This window comes from Mixophyes fleayi, chromosome 8 (genome assembly GCF_038048845.1).
Source record: "Mixophyes fleayi isolate aMixFle1 chromosome 8, aMixFle1.hap1, whole genome shotgun sequence".
In the NCBI taxonomy this organism is placed as follows: domain Eukaryota; kingdom Metazoa; phylum Chordata; class Amphibia; order Anura; family Limnodynastidae; genus Mixophyes; species Mixophyes fleayi.
The window spans coordinates 23,525,342-23,545,842 of record NC_134409.1 but is presented as its reverse complement, the minus strand read 5'-3'; the positions used below and the strand labels follow the sequence as shown (position 1 = coordinate 23,545,842).

The following is a 20,501-nucleotide window of genomic DNA, read 5'->3' as shown; positions in this document are numbered from 1 at the left end:
CGGGTTTTCCAGGTCACAAGTGAAATAATTGCTCCCACCTATGTATGTTTTAAAATGTGTAAGTCAATAATGAATACACCTGTGTTCCAGGAAGGAGATATGAAAAACCTGCACTGTTAGGGCTCCCTGAGGACTGGATTTGAGAAACCCTGCACCTGCAGTTAAAGTGAAACTCTAAACCTAGTAAGAACATGATATTTGTGTAGCACTGTTTCAGACAGCATTGTGTTTATTCTTAGTTTGCAAATATGTATTGGCAAAGTGAGAGATTATCTGTCTCTAATATGACTCGTCAAGCAGGTGCCCTCAATACGGGATCTGAGTGCACGCACACTTTGGTTCAGCTTTACAGTACATCATTATTGTATATATCAGTGTTTCCCACCTAGTGTATTAGGGACTGTCATCATCACAGAACAAGGCTGGAAAAGTCATAAACGCCACAAAAAGAGTCTCAAAATCATTTGTATATGTCCAATGGGGATCGAATGTGAAATATATTTTATGTGGCCAAGAATAGATTTAATACACAAATTTTTCATGACTAACAATAGGTCTATCAGATGTTTCTCTACTGCTAGTCAAAATACCTTTGGTGTAACTGTATGGCTAAGCAACCAGGTGACCCAGTCCGAGGTAGCCCACTATCGCACCGGCCCGGGGAGAAGATGCCCCCCATGCCCCCCAGCCCAGCTAGCCCCCGTCACCTACACACAGTGGAGGCATCCATTGTTGTGAGCTTACCCAGTATGCAGCCTATCAGGAACCAGTGACATCACTGAAGCATTGCTTGCTTAATATTTATGAGGCCTGACTTATATTCATGAGCTATTGGTTCCTAGGGAATTTATAGGCTAAATATTCATGAATATTAGTTCCGCCCACAAAATGACAACTGTATATAGGTTACAAGCCCTTGCTTCATATGAGCTAAGTATGCCTCATTTGTGCTAAGGTTATTCCATTTTGTTGCTTTTGTTTTTTGTCTCCACCAAGTGTACGTCCTGAGCAGGGTGTGCTCTTAATGGCTTCTCACCCAAATGTCTCATTTGTCATCCCTTCGTTCGTGAGGAGGTTGTTTTGTAGGTATAGCTCACGTAAATTGGAGAGTTGACTGAATGCTCCTAATGGAATCTTCTCCAGCTTATTGTTCTGTGAGACAGAAGAATGTGGTTATATCGAGAGCGTGGTAACATGCTAGACAGTACAACTCAACTTTGAAAATAGCAAAAATAATGCATATAAATGATTTAAGCAAATCAGCGAAACATGAACATACCACATCATTTTAAATTAAGCATGCATGTGTGGGTTATATCGCTATCTCCTTACTATACAAGCAACACCTGGTATCTCCTTCCCCTTGCTAAAAGGAAAACCTGGTCTTAATAGAGGGCAGGGCTGACCTGGAAGCTTGTGATGTATGTAAACATAGTTACATATGTAACACTGTAAGGTAATAATTGAACAACTGTCATGTAGTAATAAATTCAGCGGTTGTTAGGGCCAACCGGCGCCAGCTGTAAGTCATATTTCAGATACAGCTGTTCCAAAACTTCAATTTCCAAGGGGCAGATTGAAGATTATAAACATTGTGCTAAAAAGTATCCTGTAGATCAGCTTTTACTATTCAATGCTAAAGCTGGGTACACACTACAGAAATTTCAACCAACTTTTTATGCCGAGCTCGGTCCATGGACTGCATACACACTAGTCTTGTTTAGGACGATAAAGGGAAGAGCGGACGTCCCTTTAGCGACATTTTACAGCCATGTTGTCGTGAGCAATGACTGTAATTTCGTACTCACTGTTGTGGATCCGTCGGAAGTTTATACACACTACACAGCGGAAAGGAGATTGGAACGAAAATATTAAACGGTACGACCAACCAAATGAGGCGACAATCGTCCATTTGGGCAGACTTTCGACCATCGTGTCACTGCACACACTGACCCGACTTTTGGACGAGCGGTCGTATGTCGGCTGATTGAGCCAATTATTGGACAAAAACCGTGTAGTGTGTACCCAGCTTTACGTTATTAATGCAGTGTTAGCTGTTTGGTTGTAGTAACCACTTTATTATAACCTATCCTCATGTGGTTAACATAACTCTAATGATATATAAGTATATGTACAATGATTTCATGTACCTTCAGGTGCAGTTTATTTAGTGCTGGGGGCAGGTTTATGGGAACGTACTTCAGGAAGTTACTGGACATTATAAGAATTTCCACGTTGTCCGAACGATTAAACATGTTGTCTGGTAGCCCAATGTCAGTCAGCTTATTATTGTGCAGATACACAGACCTGGTAAGAGAGAGACATTTCCATCATCATCATCGCTCCTTGACTAAATATCATAATATCATGTTTAGGATTTCCAATTTCTTTTCATTAAAAACATCTCCCATAGCTGGCAACAGCCCGATTTTTTTCTCTCAAAAAATCAGTGTGGTTTGGCCTAATTTGTCATGATTTTATATTTAGGAATATTGGCAGGTATGATCTCTAGCCAGACAAAATCCATTGCTTTTTTTACAATGTACATTGGTGAAGTTTCGAGTAAAATCTCTATGGCATGTACAATTCATGTGAAAAGTAATGGGGAATATTGGAAACTGTCTTACTAGGCAGCTATGGCAGACACAGGGGTAGTATATAACATAATGTCTACTCCCCCCGGAATGTTAGGGAGACTACCAAATTAAAGGAAGAAAACCTGTACTCCTAAAAGAGAGTGCTTAACTGTTCCAAGGTGGCAGGGGTACATAACATGAATGGCGTCATGAACCCACCCACCTCAGTAAGCACAGAGTGGGAGGGGTGTGATGACACGATGCTCTACCCACTTGATGCGAATTGGGTCAACAAGACCCACTCTACTCTTCTTTCCCTATCTCGCCTCCGCATCTCCCGTAAGCGAGGTAAGAATGGGCAAACATGTATATAACATACATACACACATACATGTGTCTTGCTGAGTGATCCAGACTCAGTAAAAAAACAAACTATTGTTATTTATGCAGCAAGGGGGCATTTTTATTTTCCAGAATTAGCTCTGACCAAAGCAACCAATATTGCAGCCACGGGGCCTTTACACAAAAAAGGAATGTTTCGTGTTACAAACATTTCACATATGTTGTTCAGTGCATTTAAGGGAAAAAAATTACCATTAAATAAAAAGCACCTTTCTGTTGAATGACTTTGGTGTTGTTGACATTAAACAATCAGCATCTGCAAATATATACTAGGTCAGGTTGTGAACATCAAGCACCGTGTGAATTAGAAATGATAGGCGGTTTGCTCGTAAGCATGACTTAAAGAAAATGATCTTAAAATAACCTTGCATTTTAATTTATTTTTATAGCCGCAAAGTAATCATAATCATTAATTGTGAACATGCTCTGCAAAACCAATCATTTTATTTCATATTTTCTATTTATTTCATCTGTATTCATTAGCCAATGTGACGCCAGACATGTACTATAACCGAGAATTATTCCATGAAAGTGTTAACTATTGCACAGAGAGTTTGGAAAAGAGACAAAGCAATTTTATTCTAGCAAAGCTAATTAGGAAATTGTTTTCATGTGTAGCACAATGGATAACACAGCTCAGTGCTTTGTAGCCAAATGTGCTAAATTAAGCATGAGGCCTTGTACACGGGGAGTTGTTTTAAAGTAATAAATGAGCGTTTTTATAGATTGTTAAATACACTTTGATGCTGATAGACCGAATAATGTGAGCAGATGGACCTGGACGTGAACACGCTTTCTGACAAGCTTTCGTTTTACTCTATGCAAATTTCAATGTTGCTAGAGGCATTCACAAGTGTCAATACTCAGGGAAAATATGATTATTTGCTCTGATTGGTTACAATATATTTTTCCTGTGCACCATAGGACAAGGTGACAAGTTAAAGTGTAGGTAGGTTTGATGGAATCTCGGTGGGTGACCCACACACACACACCTCCCAGCAGGGGTAGGCTGGACTGGGGGGCAGGGGGGCATTTGCCTTCCCCCAGGCCGGTCCCATAGTGGGCTTCCTTGGGCTGGGTCAATGGGCCACCTGCATTTTTTTTCCTTTAAAATGTTTTTAATAGGCTGCTGAGTCGAGTCTTGCCCCCCGGGATAAAATTTGCCAGCCCTCCCCTGCCTCCCAGATCTTCTGTACCTGGAAACGGGCAATATTCAAGTGCTGCTGTGGGATCAATCTCTTTGTGGCCTATTTAACATTATTCATCTCACAGTGGCAAAAAAATTTTTTATTGCTATTCAGCAATGCACTGAAAAATTACCTTTCAACTTTATTTATCAAAAAAAAATAACGCTGAGGTAGCTGAATGCTACACAGCCGTCCTGGCTATAGTGGTCAGGAGCGATAAAAGTGACTTCAAACTTCACCGGAATGAATCCGAAAGCCCAGGTAATTTTTTTACTCCTTTAATAATTTAAACAGTACTTCATTAAAATATGCAAGAATAATGATGGCAAGAATATTTTTTTTGAAGGCCATACTAAGAATAAGCAATATGGCAATAGTTGTATGTATACACCGATCAGCCACAACAAACAAACCACCTGCCTAATATTGTATAGGTTCAGCTTGTGCAGCCAAAGCAGCTCTGATCCATCGGGCATGAACTCCACAAGACCTCTGAAGGTGTAATGTGGTATCTCTCTAATCAAGATGTTAGCAGCAGATCCTTTAAGTCCTGTAACTTGAGAGGATTTTCCAGCACATCCAACAGATGATCGATCAGATTGAGGTCTGGGGAATTTGGAGGCCAAGTCAGCACCTTGAACTCTTTGTCATGTTCCTCAAACCATTCCTGAACAATTTTTGCAGTGTGGCAGGGCGCATTATCCTGCTGAAAGAGGCCACTGCCATCAGGGAACAGTGTTTCCATGATGAGGTGTACTTGGTCTACAACAATGTTTAGGTAGTTGGTATGTATCAAAGTAACGTCCACATGAATTCCTGGACACAAGGTTTCCCAGCAGAACATTGCCCAGAGCATCACACTGAATCCACAGGCTTGCCCTCTTCCCATAGTACATCCTGGAGTCATCTCTTCCCAAGCTAAACGACACCCACACATCTGGCCGTCCACATGATGTAAAAGGAAATGTGATTCATCAGACCAGGCCACCTTCTTCCATTGCTCCATGGTCCAGTTCTGGTGCTCACTTGCCCATTGTAGGCACTTTGACCAGTCTGAAGCTACGCAGCCACATATGCAGCAAGCTGTGATACACTGTGTGTTCTGACCCATTTCTATCATAGCCAGCACTAACTTTTCAGCAGTTTGTGCTGCAGTAGCTTTTCTATGGGATTTGACCAGACGGGCTAGCCTTAGCTCCTCGCACGCATCAATGAGCCTTGGGTGCCCATGATCCTGTCGCCGGTTCACTGGTTGTCCTTCCTTGGACCACTGTTGGTAGGTACTAACCACTGCATTCTGGGAACACCTCACAACACCTGGGGGTAAATGTATCAATCTCCGGTTTTGTCAACTCGCGGGAGTTCGGCGAGATGACAGCTTAAATTTAAAGCGGTGCTGCCTTGTAAAGGGAAACTTCCCTTTACAAGGCAGCGCCACTTTAAATTTAAGCTGTCATCTCGCCGAACTCCCGCGAGTTGACAAAACCGGAGATTGATACATTTACCCCCTGGTGTTTTGGAGATGCTCTGACTCAGTCGTCTATTCATGACTACTTGGCCCTTGTCAAAGTTGCTCCTATCCTTACGCTTGCACAATTTTTCCTGCTTCCATCACATCAACTTCAAGAACTGACTGTTCACTTGCTGCCTAATACATCCCACACCTTGACAGGTTCTGCTGTACGAGATAACATTTCACTTGTCAGGGGTTTTAAAGTTATGGTTGATCGGTGTATAATTATCTAAGGTCCTATTGCTCTCACCGTAGATTTGGCTTGTGCCCAAACGTCATTCCGTAGATTTTTGTTATATAATTGGCTGCAAAGTCTGCACTTATCAGCGAGTTCGGCAGGAACCTGGGCGCCATCGATAGCTAAAAATTGCAAACAAATTAGCCAGTTAGTACAGCATCTGCAGTCACAAGTAAGAATTGTGCAAATAACCTAGAATCATTTTAAATGGGTGTTTAATGATTTAAACCAGAACTTTTTGACTGGAGAGTTAAACAAACATATTCACAATTTACATTGGCTAAACATATATTTAGAGCGTATCTCTCATGGACAGACACATACGATTCCATTGCATTGTAAATACTCAATAAATCATCCAGTGTAACAAAAACAAGTATTGCCCCTACATAAGGAATAAATCAAATACTATGGGCTCTATTTTTTGGCCAGAGATATTATTATTAAAAATAATAATAGCAATGTGAGCACAGGAAAAGACAGCTAGTATTTTGACAGTACTGTCTGAGTTAATACGCAGCCTAGGAGTGGAGTTAATTCCTCGCACTGTCTGCGCTTACAAGCTGTAAAGTAAGTGACAAATCCATGAAGCATCTCTGCTAATATTGAGCTTCAATAGAACCTATTTTTGGCCAAACATAACACAGCTTGGAAGAGAGAGCCAGAGGAACACATCCCAACATGTTATTTGGCTTGGATCTCTGGATCAGCATGCAGGCAGACCTCTGCATTGTACATTAAGACAGAAACCTCCCAAATTTGGGCCTCAGCGACTTCCTCTTCTAAGCCAGGCAATCTTACAAGTACCACAAGCCAATATTTACACTTTACATTTTAAAGCTTCAAACATGATGGTAAGAAATACAGTTTTTAACATTCACAGTCACAATGATTTTCTATTAAGCTCACTCAGTGGCAGTCATGGGTGGTGGACACGCCATGGATCTACAATCTACAGACATTTCATATTTGTATTAATATCATACTTGCCAACTCTCCCGAAATTCAGGTCGGTCTCACGGACTCCCGGGAGAGCTGGCAAATCTCCCGCATCCCTGAAATGACGCGATTTGCGGCGAATCTCGTCATTTTGGCCCCGCCCCTCGCAATGAAACGGCATATTTGACGCGGGGGTGGGGGCAAAATCCCACGATTCATCGTGCCCTGCCCCTCCCGCGCTCTTGAGACACGCCCCTCTCCTGGATACAACTTGCCAAAGGTAGGCAAGTATGATTAATATCTTCCATATCTATCTTTCTGAGTTTAATTTTTAATAAGAAAGCATGAGCTCCACGTTAGGATCAATAGGAAGCTCAAGGAGGATTAACATCTAGATTCTGCTCGGACTGTTACAGACATCAGATGATCCGCCAGGTAGTAGATTTTGGATGGAGGTAGCCTGTAATCGTTTGTTTTTTTGTCTGTTCCATGCAAATGTTTCCTGCCTAATGCAGTATAACGAGGGAGCAGCCTTCTATTAGTTGGGGAAACGATGAAAAGGTCATTACAAAAGTTCATTCTTATTTTCATACTCAAATTCTGTTACTTATTTAAGGTTTTAGGACATAAGTGTAGTTTCATGTGGGGAAGACATTAGTCTAGTTATATCCCATCGTTGTCTTACGTTCTAGGCATTCCTATTCATTTGTTACACAATATATTATTCCCATCAGAGCCACAAAACAGATACAGTTTTGTCCTACTAGATAATTTCTGCAAGATTAACTCCTGAAGGTTCAGAAGAGAATCATAATTTTGTAACCATTAAGGGTAAACAGCTGTCTCCATAGACCTGTGTGAATCAGAGGACAAGTAATGTTTTTTTGTGTGTGTGGGAGCGGGTTTTTTTGATCTGTTTCACAACAGATAAGAAACTGCTGCCTGCATATAGTGACAATAAAGACACTGAATACGTGACATTATGTCACTCATTCAGTGGTTTAGGCTCCCTTTAAACCATGATGCCCTAGACAACCGCCTAGGTTTGCCTAGTGGTAGTGCCCATCCTGTGAAGGTAAAATACATTGTTTAGCGTTATCCTGGCATTCCACTGCAGATGTAGTTAAATATAAAAGTATTCCCTCCGCAGTCCCCATTGTTATATACAGCCCAACAACATGCTCTCCTGAAAATATGGCTGGTTAGTAATGATTTAATTGGTTTTAAATATGTTGTGCTCCTGTGCATGGATATTACTAAGCTGATACCAAACATAAACGGCAAACCTTGGAAGTGTCGGGAGGCAAAATTGGGAATGTTGATTTGACGCCACGAGAAAAGCTGCCAAAGAATGAAACACTTGGATCTCCGTACGGCATATCAATATGCAGTTTGGGGATTTAGTACCAAGTTAAGACTTTTTACAGTGTCCTGAGGTTCTCCAGTGTGACAATAATTGTCTACCATACCCCTTTGTCGCATTCACAGGGGAATAGAAGCAGACCTGCCGACATTTCTGAATGGAGAATTGGGACACTTTAGGCCACTCTTCAATATGCCCAAACCATGCTCACTTTGGGTGAGGCAAAGCCCCTTCAGTGCGAAACAAAATTTTCCCAGGGAAATCTATACTGTTGGCAAGTATACTTCCTGTTTCTTAGGTTGAAATATGTGTCCAAAATATAGATAGGGCAACTAACATTCGGATAACATTACTTTTATACACAAATGCAGTGGTTCCTTGTAGAATTATTTTGGTTTTAGTTATTGCAACATTCTCCTGGTAATTTAAATCTATGAACCAGCAAAATCTTTTAATGAGACAGGGAAAATGTGCAACCATTACCATCAATAGAGCGGACTCCCACGGACTAGGTTCCAGCTTATATTGTTTAGGTACATAGGCTGCCTCACTTCTGGCATTTGTCTAGCCTTGAATCAGACTGAACCGGTGATACGCTGTGTGGTGCAGGAACCTGTGCTAAACCCAATTAGCACTGGCAGACCAGGGGTGCGGAGTCTAACGAGTTCCCCGGTATTCACCAACAACCACCGCAAGAAGGGATGGACTTAATTGCAGAGAAATCGCAGGTCATGGCCCCCTGAACTGTCTCAGGATGAAACACAAAACCCAGAAGGTGGATGGACGTCTATATAGCGAGTGCAATTCAAAACACCCGCCCCGACAGGCGATTTATGTGACCCAGGGCCATCTTTTCCATTGGGCCCGATGGGCAGGTGCCCGGGGGCCCCACAGTTAAGGGGGCCCCATAGACAGGGCTCTTAAGTAAAATAAATAATCCTGCAAAAAACAAATATCCTGCAAATATATCTATCTATCTATCTATCTATATATATATATATATATATATCTCTATATATCTATCTATCTATCGATATATATATATATATATATATATATATATATATATATATATATATATATGATACACATATATAGAGGTAGAGGCCCCGCTGCACTGCTTTGCCCGGGGGCCCATAATGTTGTTAAGGTGGCTCTGATGTGACCCGCTACCCCAGGGGTAGGCAACCTGCGGCTCTCCAGATGTTGTGAAACTACAAGTCCCAGCATGCTTTGCCAGTAGATAACCAGCAGATAGGTGGAAAGGCATGCTGGGATTTGTAGTTTCACAACACCTGGAGAGCCGCAGGTTGCCTACCCCTGCGCTACCCTGAAGTTCCCGGGATCAGTACCAACGGAGACATCGCTGGAGCGTGTGGAAGGTAGAATTGTTCCAACCGGGTTTTGAAGGTACATGTGAATCGTGTATTATGCCCATCAGTTTTCTTTGTCTGTCATTCCACCATGCATTTTGTCTCTATAGCCAGAAAAGTATGATAAGTTCTTAGCAGGCCCTACCAGAGGGGAAGGGGCTAGGGGAACATTTTCCAACTTATTGTTTTTGTGTTTTATATTTATCCATTTGCTAATTTGGCAATTTCCAAGTAATAAAAGTTCAAGCCTAGCGACTAAACACGTTGGCGCATGCGCTTCTCTTGCTCTCTCTGTGTATGATGCATCTATCCACACAGAGACATGAGAACGTCACATGTCCTAGAGATTTGCCGGGATGAGAGACTCGCAACTTCACAAGGGAATAGGTTGTTTATGGTTAGCAAACTGGACTAGGGACTCATACTCTATTTTCCCCACCTGTGGAAACCACACACTAAACCTTGTGGATATTGACTGCGCTGCATCCTGTAAGGAGGCAATTACTTACTTTGGAAATGTGCAAGAAATGTACAATATCTTCATTTCCTCTCCATAAAGGTGGGAATTTCTGAAAGAACATCTCCCTGCTTCACGTCATAATACATCTGCACCTAGACGGTCTGCATGCATTGATTCTGTTAAACTAGTTGAACATCATTTGCATTCTATGGGAAAATATTGAAATTCTCAATCCCCCTGCACAAACTCAATCATAAATTCAGTCCATTAACAAGTACTTTTTTGTGGATAAATCTACTTACAATAATCAAACATACTGCCCTCGTTATTAAAGAACGCAATGCTACATTGGACGTTGTGCTGGACAACATCAAATGTCTTATCAAAGACATTGAACAGATACGCGATAAATGGGATGAGATCAGCATAGAGCGCAAAATTGTAGCAAAAAACATTGAGATTCCAACAGAGTTATCTACCAGTCGCCACTCACCTACACAATATGTTTCCTGAAAGCACTAAAGGGTCAACGTTTTCTATGCAGCTGTAGACTCTATTCAGTCTGGCCTTCATCGTCGATTTACTTAATTGGAAGTAATTTGTGACTTGTGTACGTTTCTTTAGGAGTTCAACAAAATGAGTATTGAAGACCTGTGCTACGAAGCTGAAAACTTTCAACAACAATACAAGAAAGATACTGTTACGAGACACGGTGGCGCCCGAAGCCGCCGCGACTCACTGTCTCCTGCAGGTCTGCGTCCCGGCCGTCTTCATAACAACCGGGAGAAGACAAGACAACAGTTGGGACGCTCTGGGCCTGAAATCCCGGCACAAGAGGCAACCGGGCGCATGCGCAACGGTCTTTAATTCATTAAACAGCCTCTGAGGCTGATTGTTGTATCTGTGCTCCCTGCATCATGATTGGTTCCCCTATGTGTATAAGGCAGGGAGGGCTTAGGCTCCCTGCCAGTTTCAGCTCTCAGTTTGTGTTGCTGACCTGCTTTCTTATAGTCTCCTCACTTTGGATTGTTTCTTTGTTACTGACCCTTGGCTTTCCTGGACTCTGATTGTTTGCTATTTGCCTTGATCTTTGGCCTGTTACTCGGATACTCTTGCTCGCTGCCAGCCCTGATCCTTGCCTGTTTCTGACCATACACCCTGCTACGGACCCCTAACAACGGCTACTTCTGACCACCCACTATTATCCTGTCTACTGCTTCCTATTTCCATCTGCGCTACGGCCGCCAAGGATAAACTTTTACCTGATCTAGTTCCCTCCGTCCTGCTGCCTATCGCTCCCAGTGGTCTCCTACTCGGCTTTCATTACCCTTCATGCTGCACTGCGCCTGACAGTCTCTGATCCTACAGGCCGCGACCTGGCCTGCCCTACACCACCCCTCCACCTCTGTACTTCTTGGCCTGCCCCCTACCCTGCTTATGTGCAACTCCATCTGCCCCTTTACTGACTCCCTAGATCCCCCCGATCTGGCTCTCAACTTATACGCCCTGGCCCCCATCACCGTCACCTCCATGTCCTTTCCTCAAGCAGTGATCTCTAGTTCCCTGCCAACACACCAGGCAACCACTTTTTGCCATCCTCAGCTACCAATCCCCCTTGTTTTTTCAGCCCTAGGCCCTCACATGTGGCTATCCCCAGTCCCCCCCTTCTGACTCTCTCTACTGGACCCTATTTACTCCTTTTTAACCTGGTCTCCTAGACTCTTGCACTCCTGGACTATTGGTCTCACCTGCACTGACGAGGATTCATTTTTAGTTTTAGCCTACAATCTGTTTGTTCTGTGTTATTACTTTATTTTCCTTTTAGTCTTACATTTAGTTTTCTACAGTTTGACTCTACACTCGGTGCCTATTGATGCTCTCATTGATGCTTCTCATCTCTGTCTCCACATTCTGTCCTCTTTCTTTCTATTCTGCCCTGATTCTCTTCCCTCTCCACCTTTACCATCTTACCTATTTTTCCTTTCTCCTCTCTCACGATGCTTCCTCGCATCCCATCCTCTCCCCCAGCCCCACCTTCTGCCCCAACTTTAACCCCCCACATGCCCTAGCAATCCCGCTAACTTCATCCACATCTCCCCTCTGCTCTCCCTCCCCTTCTCCTGTGCCCTCTGGAACTACAGATCCGTACATAATAAACTGCTCTCTATTCACAACCTATTCATCTCCAACTCTCTAAACCTTCTTGCTATCACTGAAAACTGGCTCTCATCTACTGACATGGTCTCCCCCATCGTGCTCTCCCATGGGCCTCTCTCCTTCACCCACTCCACCAGATCGGATGATCATCCAGGAGGTGGTGTTGGCCTTCTCTTATACCCAAATTGTACTTTTCGGGTTATTCCCACTGTGCCCTGCCTCTCTTTCTCCTCCTGCGAAGTCCACTTAATCCGTTTCTTCTCCCCCATCCACCTCCGTGTCACCGTCATTTACCGCCCCCCTGGTCCCACTTCCCTTTTCCTTGATAACTATGCAGCCTGGCTTCCCCACTACCTTTCCTCTGACCTCCCCTCTATCATACTTGGCAACTTTAACATCCCTTTGACAACCCCAGCGACCCCGCCTCAAACTTCTTGCCCTTTCCTCCTCCTTTAGCTTCACTCAGTGGACCTCATCCACCACTCACTGTCTCGGTCACTCCCTCAACCTTATCTTCTCTCATCTATCTGCTCTCTCTGACTTCTCTAATTCCCCCTTCCCTCTCTCTGACCACTATCTCCTCTCCTTCACTCTGTCATTCACCCCTGAACCCCCACCCCCGCCTAAATCCTCCCTCACTATGAGCAACCTTGATGTTCTGGATCCTACCTCTTTCTTCTTTTCTTTCAAAATTCTTCTCTCCCCTCTTCCTACCGTGGTCTCCTCTAACCAGGCAACCTTTCTCTACAACCTCTCCCTCACCACTACCCTGGATGCTTTTGTCCCCGCGTCTCCTGTCTGCCGTCGCCATCTACTACCCCAACCATGGCAATCCAAATATACCCGCTTTCTTCTGAAGTGCACTCACGCTTCCAAACACCTCTGGAGGAAATCTCGCTCCCTGGTCGATTTCCTTCACTTTAAGCTTATGTTCTCTTCCTATAGTTCTGCCCTCTCCATTGCCAAACAATCCTTCTTTAAGTCCCTCATTTCTTTTCAGTCCTCCAATCCCCACCACCTCTTTGCCATGTTCAACTCTCTCCTCTCATCTCCACCCTCCCTATCCTGCTCGCCCTTTCTGCCACCGACTTCGCCTCCTTTTTCTCCTCTAAAATTGAGGCTATCAGACTTGAAATCGCCTCCTTGCTTCACCCTCCAGCCACCATCATCGTTCCTCCTTCCCCAACTGCCAACTCTGGTGCTCCTCCTGCCCTACATTTGGCGATGAAGTCCACTCTCTCATTCTTTCCTCTCCCCAATCTACCTGCTAACTGGATTGTATCCCTTTTTACCTCGTTTGCGCCCTCTCCCCCACTGCCTGCTCCCACCTTTAATCTTTAATACTACTTTTAATCTCTTTAATCTGTGACTCTCCACTGCCATTGTCCCCTCCTCCTTCAAACACGCCCTTATCTCCCCCATTCTTAAGAAATCCAGCCTTGACCCCACCTCTATCGCTAACTACCACCCCATATCAATTCTCCCCTATGCTTCCGAACTACTCAAGCGGATTGCCTGCAACCGCCTTTCCAGTGACCTCTCGGTTAACTCCCTCCTCGACCCTCCGATCTGTATTCCGTCCCATCCACTCCACTGAAACTGCCCTGGCCAAACTTACTAATGGCCAAATCCAAGGGTCACTTCTCCCAGCTCATTCTCTTGGAACTCTCCTTCGGCCCCATGGACCACCCTCTCCTTCTGCAAACCCTTCTTTCTCTCGGCCTCTCTTTCTCTGTCCTCTCCTGGTTCACCTCATACCTTACCAACCACTCCTTCTCTGTTTCCACTTATGACTCATCCTCACCCATTTGGAGTTCCTCAAGGCTCCATCCTCACCCTTTCCTTTTCTTGCTGTACACTACCTCCCTGGGCGATCTCATCTCTCTTTGGTCTCCAGTATCATCTCTACGCCGATGATATTCAACTCTACATCTCTTCTCCTGACCTCCCCCCTTCCTCTATCGTGTTTCTGACTGCCTTTCCGCCATCTCCTCTTGGATGTCTTCTCAAAATCAATCTTGCTAAAACTGAAGTCATTGTTTTCCCTCCTTGTAAATCTTCACACCACCTTGACCTCTCCATCAACGTTAATAACACCACCATCTCTCTTGTTCCCCAACACCACTGCCTGGGTGTTACCCTCGACTCCTCCCTTTGTTCTGCCCCCCACATTCAATCTCTTGTCCAGTCCTGTTGCTTCCAACTACGGAATATCGCCCGCATGCGGCACTTCCTCTCTTTGGATGCCGCCAAAACCATCGTCCACGCACTCATAATTTCCTTTCTTGATTACCGCAACCTTCTCTTCACAGGCCTGACATCTACCATCTCACATCCCTTCATTCCATTCTAAACACGGCTGGGAGTCTTATCTTTATTTCATACCTCTCCTTCTCTGTCTCCCCTCTCAACCTTGCCTTACACTGGCTCCCTTTCCCCTACAGAATCCTCTTTAAATTCCTCACCCTTACTTACAAGGCCCTGTCCCTTTTCACTGTCCTTATATCTCTAACCTCCTTTCCATTCACACTCCCACCTATTCCCTGCGCTCAACCAATGACCATCGTCTCTCCTCTGCACTGATCACCTCATCCCACGACAGAATTTAAGACTTCTCCGGAGCTGCCCCCCTCCATTGGAACGACCTCCCTTGGTTTATCCGTCTGTCCCCTAATCTGAGCACCGTCAAACAGGCTCTTAAAACTCATCTGTTCCTCAAAGCCTACCAGCCATCCATCTAACCTTCTCCATCCTTCCTCTCCTCACCTCCTACTCCTCTGCTCATGTTCCTCTTGTGCTTGTTCCCCTCCACTGACTCCTCTCGTATCTGCTGTCTGTTTCCCCTTCCCTTAGTATGTAAGCTCTTTTGAGCAGGACCTTCTTCTCTTGTGTCTCAATACCATCTCTTCTTCTACAACGTCACTGTACTAGCTATGCCTGAAGCTATTTGAGTCTTGGTTTTACTCGCTTTGTTCTGTACTGTTGTACCCATTATGGTCTACTGTTTGTATTGTATTTGTATTTTGCATGGCACTGCGGAGACCTTGTGGAACCATATAAAGAACAATAATAATAATAATACTATACTAGCGCTTAAGACCTGTTAGTGCATAAAACTCTATGGCAAAGGCGGCTGCTAAAAGTTAAGACCTTTATTCCATCAGTTCTAAAAGTTTATCCTGGTAACTGTGAGATCTAACAGATATTGCCCAAGATTTCAGTGACAAACTAATTTTCCTGAAGTTAATTTACAGTTCAAACTTTAAGTTGGAAAGCAGCCAAAGGATCTTCTTACAGAAATCCTAGAACTAGGACTTTCTGGGGTGTTTCCCCAGAAACTCTACATGCCTGTATTTCATCAAGCGGAGGTAAGTGTACATCCACACATTGATTGGGGAATATATGCGAATTTGAAGCTTGGCTCGTTTTGAGGTTTTTATCCAGCTGTCATCAGGTAATAAATAATATGTTTTTACTTTGATTTGTGTCATGTCACATACAAAAAGAGTCCTTCCATTATCAATACATATGGATATGGTTTTCTGGATTAAGAGAAGACTAATGATTAAGCATAATCACCTGTAAGAAATTATTGTGATCAATTTATTTTCATCTCATGGTCTGTTTTTTTCTTCTGACATTTCTTGGATTAATACAAGCTGCATATGCAATAACCAGAGTCTCTATTAAAAGTAGAATTGAGGCACAGGAATCAACAAAGTCCCAACATATTCAGCCACTATTGGCACGGCTTGTCACAGATGATGGAGCTGATAATGGTAATCAACAATGCCGGCCAGGTAGATAACAGATGCGGGTCATAGCGTTCATCACAAGCAGTGGAACAGGTATGCAGAGATCGTGACAGTACAACATACAGCAGCGATGACCCCACAGCAATGATGAATAGCAGCTTACCACGGATTGTGGAACAGGTAACAGCAGTCAGCGATGCAGGCCGAGCAGGTAACAGGTGTAGATCATAGTGTTTACCACGAGCAGTGGAACAAGTATGCAGAGATCGAGGAATTCCAACATACTGCAGCGATGACTCCACAGCAATGATGAATAGCAGCTTACCACGGATTGTGGAACAGGTAACACGTGTAGATCATAGCGTTTACCACTAACAGTGGAACAGGTATGCAGAGATTGTGACAGTACAACATACAGCAGCGATGACCCCACAGCAGTGATGAATAGCAGCTTACCACGGATTGTGGAACAGGTAACAGCAATCAGCGATGCAGGCCGAGTGTCACACGCCGGTCCCATAAACAGGTACCAGCACTGTGACTTTCCTCTTGTTAACGATGATTGAACTTTCTACCTGGTTCTAAGACATTACTTTCACACAGGTACTCCTGGTTACATTGTTCTGGACCTCCTCCCGATTCTCATTGGTTCTGAGTACTATTTAAACCTCCCATGGTTCTCTGTTCATTGCCTGTTCTTCGTGTTACTCACTCAGTACTAGGATTTGGCTTCCATAGGTTGATCTTCCTATTATCCATTGCTGTCTGGATTTGGCTCTCTCCTTATTGCTGCTGCTAACCTGCACGCTGAACTACCATTGTGAACCACTTGCTGCACCTGTGGCTCAAGTTCTCCATCTCTACCCGGCTGGCTCAACACCGCTATTTCTTCATTGTGAGATCTACTGCCGAGTTACCTGTCACCTGTAGTTCCACGCTTGGCTCAGCTGAAACTTCACTCCACTGCTAACCTGCACGCTGAGCTATTATTGTGAACTGCTTGCTGCACCTGTGTCTATTACCACAGCTCAAGTTTCTCACTTCTAACTGGCCGGCTCAACACTGCTGTGGTTTTACTATTGGATCTACTACTGAGCTATCTGTCACCTGTAGTTCCACGCACGGCTCAGATATACTTCGCTCCTCCGCTACTTCTAGGTAACGAACTGTTTGATGCACTTATGTCCATCTATGTCACTTGGGATTGTTCTCTGTAGAATCAACGAGTTCAACGCCTTTACTTTTCTACAATGAGAATTACCGCTATACCAGTAACTCACCTGCTACATGGAATCACCTTAGTTTACGGATCAGCTACTTCTATATTATTATTCTGTTTGGACGGTTGCTGTATCAGTGATTCACATATCTCTGCCGTGTGTTACTTTATTGGATCTAGCATTCTCCATTCATCATCCTCAGCATTGAACGCTTGCGCTACTCATCCCCTGCAGTTTTCAAAGGTTACCTATTGCGAAGTGGCGTGTTGTGAGTTGTTTCTTCAAGTGACTAACCTGCCGTGTGTTCTGTTTCTGCCGTTATATATATATTCATCATTCCTGTATCCATTGTGTCCTAACCTCCACTACCCTCTGCTAGTGCTTGTCTGGGAGACCGCGACCTGCGGGACAGGAGCAGCGGAGTCCATATCCCTTTGCGGGGATCCCTGGTGAAAACCTCCTACCCGTTAGACTCCCCACTCCTGGGCAAGTTCCATCTCGGCAGAGGCAGGGGATCTATAAAAATCATTCAGAGCAGGTAACAGGTGTAGATCATAGCGTTTACCACGAGCAGTGGAACAAGTATGCAGAGATCGAGGAAGTCCAGCATACAGCAGCGATGAACATACGGCAGTGATAAATAGCAGCTTACCACGGATTGTGTAACAGGTAATAGCAGTCAGCGATGCAGGCCGAGCAGGTAACGGGTGTAATTCATAGCATTTACCACGAGCAGCAGATAAACTCAGTTTCCACAGATATGCATCCCAACAGAGACATCAGAGTAACAGATATGACTTGAAGAACCAGCAATGCAAGAATGAAAGGAGAGGCCTTAAAAATGGAGGCTGACCAATGGTAACCTGACCAGTACACAGGTGTAGCAAACACAGGTGCAGACCACGACTGATCGTCTGCACTAGAACAGGAATTAAAGTGACAGTCAGTGTTTAGAGGGTCGGGTAGAGGTACCCGGGGAGCGGAGTGTGACAACATCCCTAAAGCATAGTGGTGGGTTAGTTGACAATATTAACCCTCATCTGTGTGGTAGGGAATATAGATTGTAAGCTCCTCTGGGGCTGTGAGTGATGTGCATGATAAAATATTCTCTGTAAGGCACAGATCATTATGTAGGTGCTATATGAAAACCTGTCAATAAATAAATCTTATATTAGAAATGCTAAAAGAATCCCAGATATACTTCTATCTTTTGATGCTAAAAACGTGTTCAATAGAATATCGTGGAAATTTATATCCCTCACTCTGGAAGTTGTTAGCATCTATGGAGATTTCCTTACAGGCATATTTGCTCTATATTCAGACCCATCAGCAATGATAGTGATCAATGGGACACCATCCAATAGGGTTATTATCCGAAACGGTACTAGATAAAGATGTCCGCTGTCGTCCATGTTCTTCACTCTGGTTATTGAACCCTTACCGGCAGTCATTAGATCTTCACAATTATACCAGGAAAAGTTTCCTCCGCTCTCTTTCAGATTACAAACTGATCTGGCTTTGTGGCGCTCCTTTAAAATTTATTGGTTAGGCAGTATAATTATGTATTCCTTATTTATCTTTAAGCTTTAGTCTTCTTGCCTTAAGGTGTGTTTATTCTGCACCATTTGTGCAGCGTGCATGTAACATGTACATTAAACCCCTTAATACTTAAAAGATCACAGGAGACCAAATTCGGCTTATTTTTTTATTCCATGCTTCTTAATTGCACTTAGCTTAACCTAAATGCTAAACAACTGAGTGTCATGCTTCATAATTGCACTTAGATTATCCTTAATTCTTCTGCATTGGGACCATTACCATTTTGCACTTAGATTAACCTTAATTCTTCTGCATTGGGACCATTACCATTTTGCACTTAGATTAACCTTAATTCTTCTGCATGGGACCATTACCATTGTCAGCGTGTCTAAACCTTGCACCTTGTCTAAACCTAACTTATTTGTTTTTTCTTTTCTTCTTTTTTTCTTTTTTTTGTATTTTCTGAATGCTCTTTAGGGTGAGGTGACTCCGGCAGGTGGAGAAGGTCACCGTCACGTCTTATGCCTCTAAAACGTCAGACGATTACGTCTGTAACCTGTAACAATGAAAAATAACAGCTTATTAAGTTAAAGATTCACTTTTTCATGGTAGACAGAATTTGTTGAGGAAATCTTGTACAACACTGGTCTAGACTGTAATTTATACATTAGCTGGAACATATATATTTACCTCTCCGTGTGCCTTTAGTAACGGTCACACGCTTCTTCTGCCTTGTGTACCGTCTCCTCTTCCGGGAAGTCACTGCCCGAGTTTTGGGCAGGTGGCCCTTCTTTTGTTTCCTTTGATAGGCCATTGTTGTAGCCTATTTGCCTTCAGCCAGGAGCAAATGACTTGTGGGCTCCCAGACCCCCCTTTTATACCCTGAGACTACTTATGATGTCATATGGGTGGGGTTTGGGTGTGGTCTGGCCAATTTTTGTGACATTGTCAATTTGTCATGTGGGTGTGGCCAATTAACCAGTCATAAGGGTCACACTAAACATTAACATCTGCGTTCACAGCAACAATAAAACAGGTGACTGAAATATACGTTCCAGGAGAAGAAAGAAGCAAGCTTTATATTTGGTTTGTAAACACAATCACATATGTTTGGAAACGGTGTGAAAAACAGCTCAAACAGACCTACACGTAGTGGGAGGGTTATTAAGTACAGCCAGGGTTTCCAGCTGTCAGTAAATTTATTGACACTAAAATAACTGAATTTGCTACTAGTCAATAACAAAAGTAAATGTCAGAAAAAAACACCATGAGATGAAGATAAATTGATCACAATAATTTCTTACAGGTGATTATGCTTAATCATTAGTCTTCTCTTAATCCAGAAAACCATATCCATATGTATTGATAATGGAAGGACTCTTTTTGTATGTGACATAACACAAATCAAAGTAAAAACATATTATTTATTACCTGATGACAGCTGGATAAAAACATCAAAACGAGCCAAGCTTCAAATTCGCATATATTCTCTAATCGATGTGTGGATGTACACTTACCTCCGCTTGGTGAAATACAGGCATGTAGAGTAAGTACTCCTCTGTGAAGTGAGTTGGTAAGATGCCAGCAACTTGCCTCCACAGCCTGCGGGTTCGCTGGGTAACCATCACTGGGTATAGGATCCCCACTACCCTCGTTATTGTAGCACCCAATGCTCCATTGGACATTGAGCTGGACAACATCATGGGGTATATTTACTATATGGTAGGTTTGAAAAAGTGGAGATGTTGCCAATAGCAACCAATCAGATTCTAGCTAGCA

General features: G+C 43.5%; 1 protein-coding gene and 1 long non-coding RNA gene across 2 annotated transcripts in view; both read right to left on the bottom strand.

Moving 5' to 3' along the window:
* Positions 1-20,501, bottom strand: part of PODN (podocan) — a 50,183-nt gene that overhangs the window by 6,212 nt on the left and 23,470 nt on the right. Inside the window, exons 5-7 of the mRNA XM_075182119.1 lie at positions 5,929-6,038; positions 2,151-2,307; positions 1,037-1,152 (exon numbers count right to left, since the gene is read on the bottom strand). Coding sequence (XP_075038220.1) covers positions 1,037-1,152; positions 2,151-2,307; positions 5,929-6,038 — 383 coding nt within the window. The remainder of the gene's footprint in view (positions 1-1,036; positions 1,153-2,150; positions 2,308-5,928; positions 6,039-20,501) is intronic.
* On the bottom strand, positions 18,875-19,917 carry LOC142099047 (uncharacterized). Its single transcript, XR_012678464.1, has 2 exons — positions 19,413-19,917; positions 18,875-19,278 (listed from the first exon to the last, which is right to left on the bottom strand). It is a non-coding gene; the product is annotated as an uncharacterized LOC142099047 (long non-coding RNA).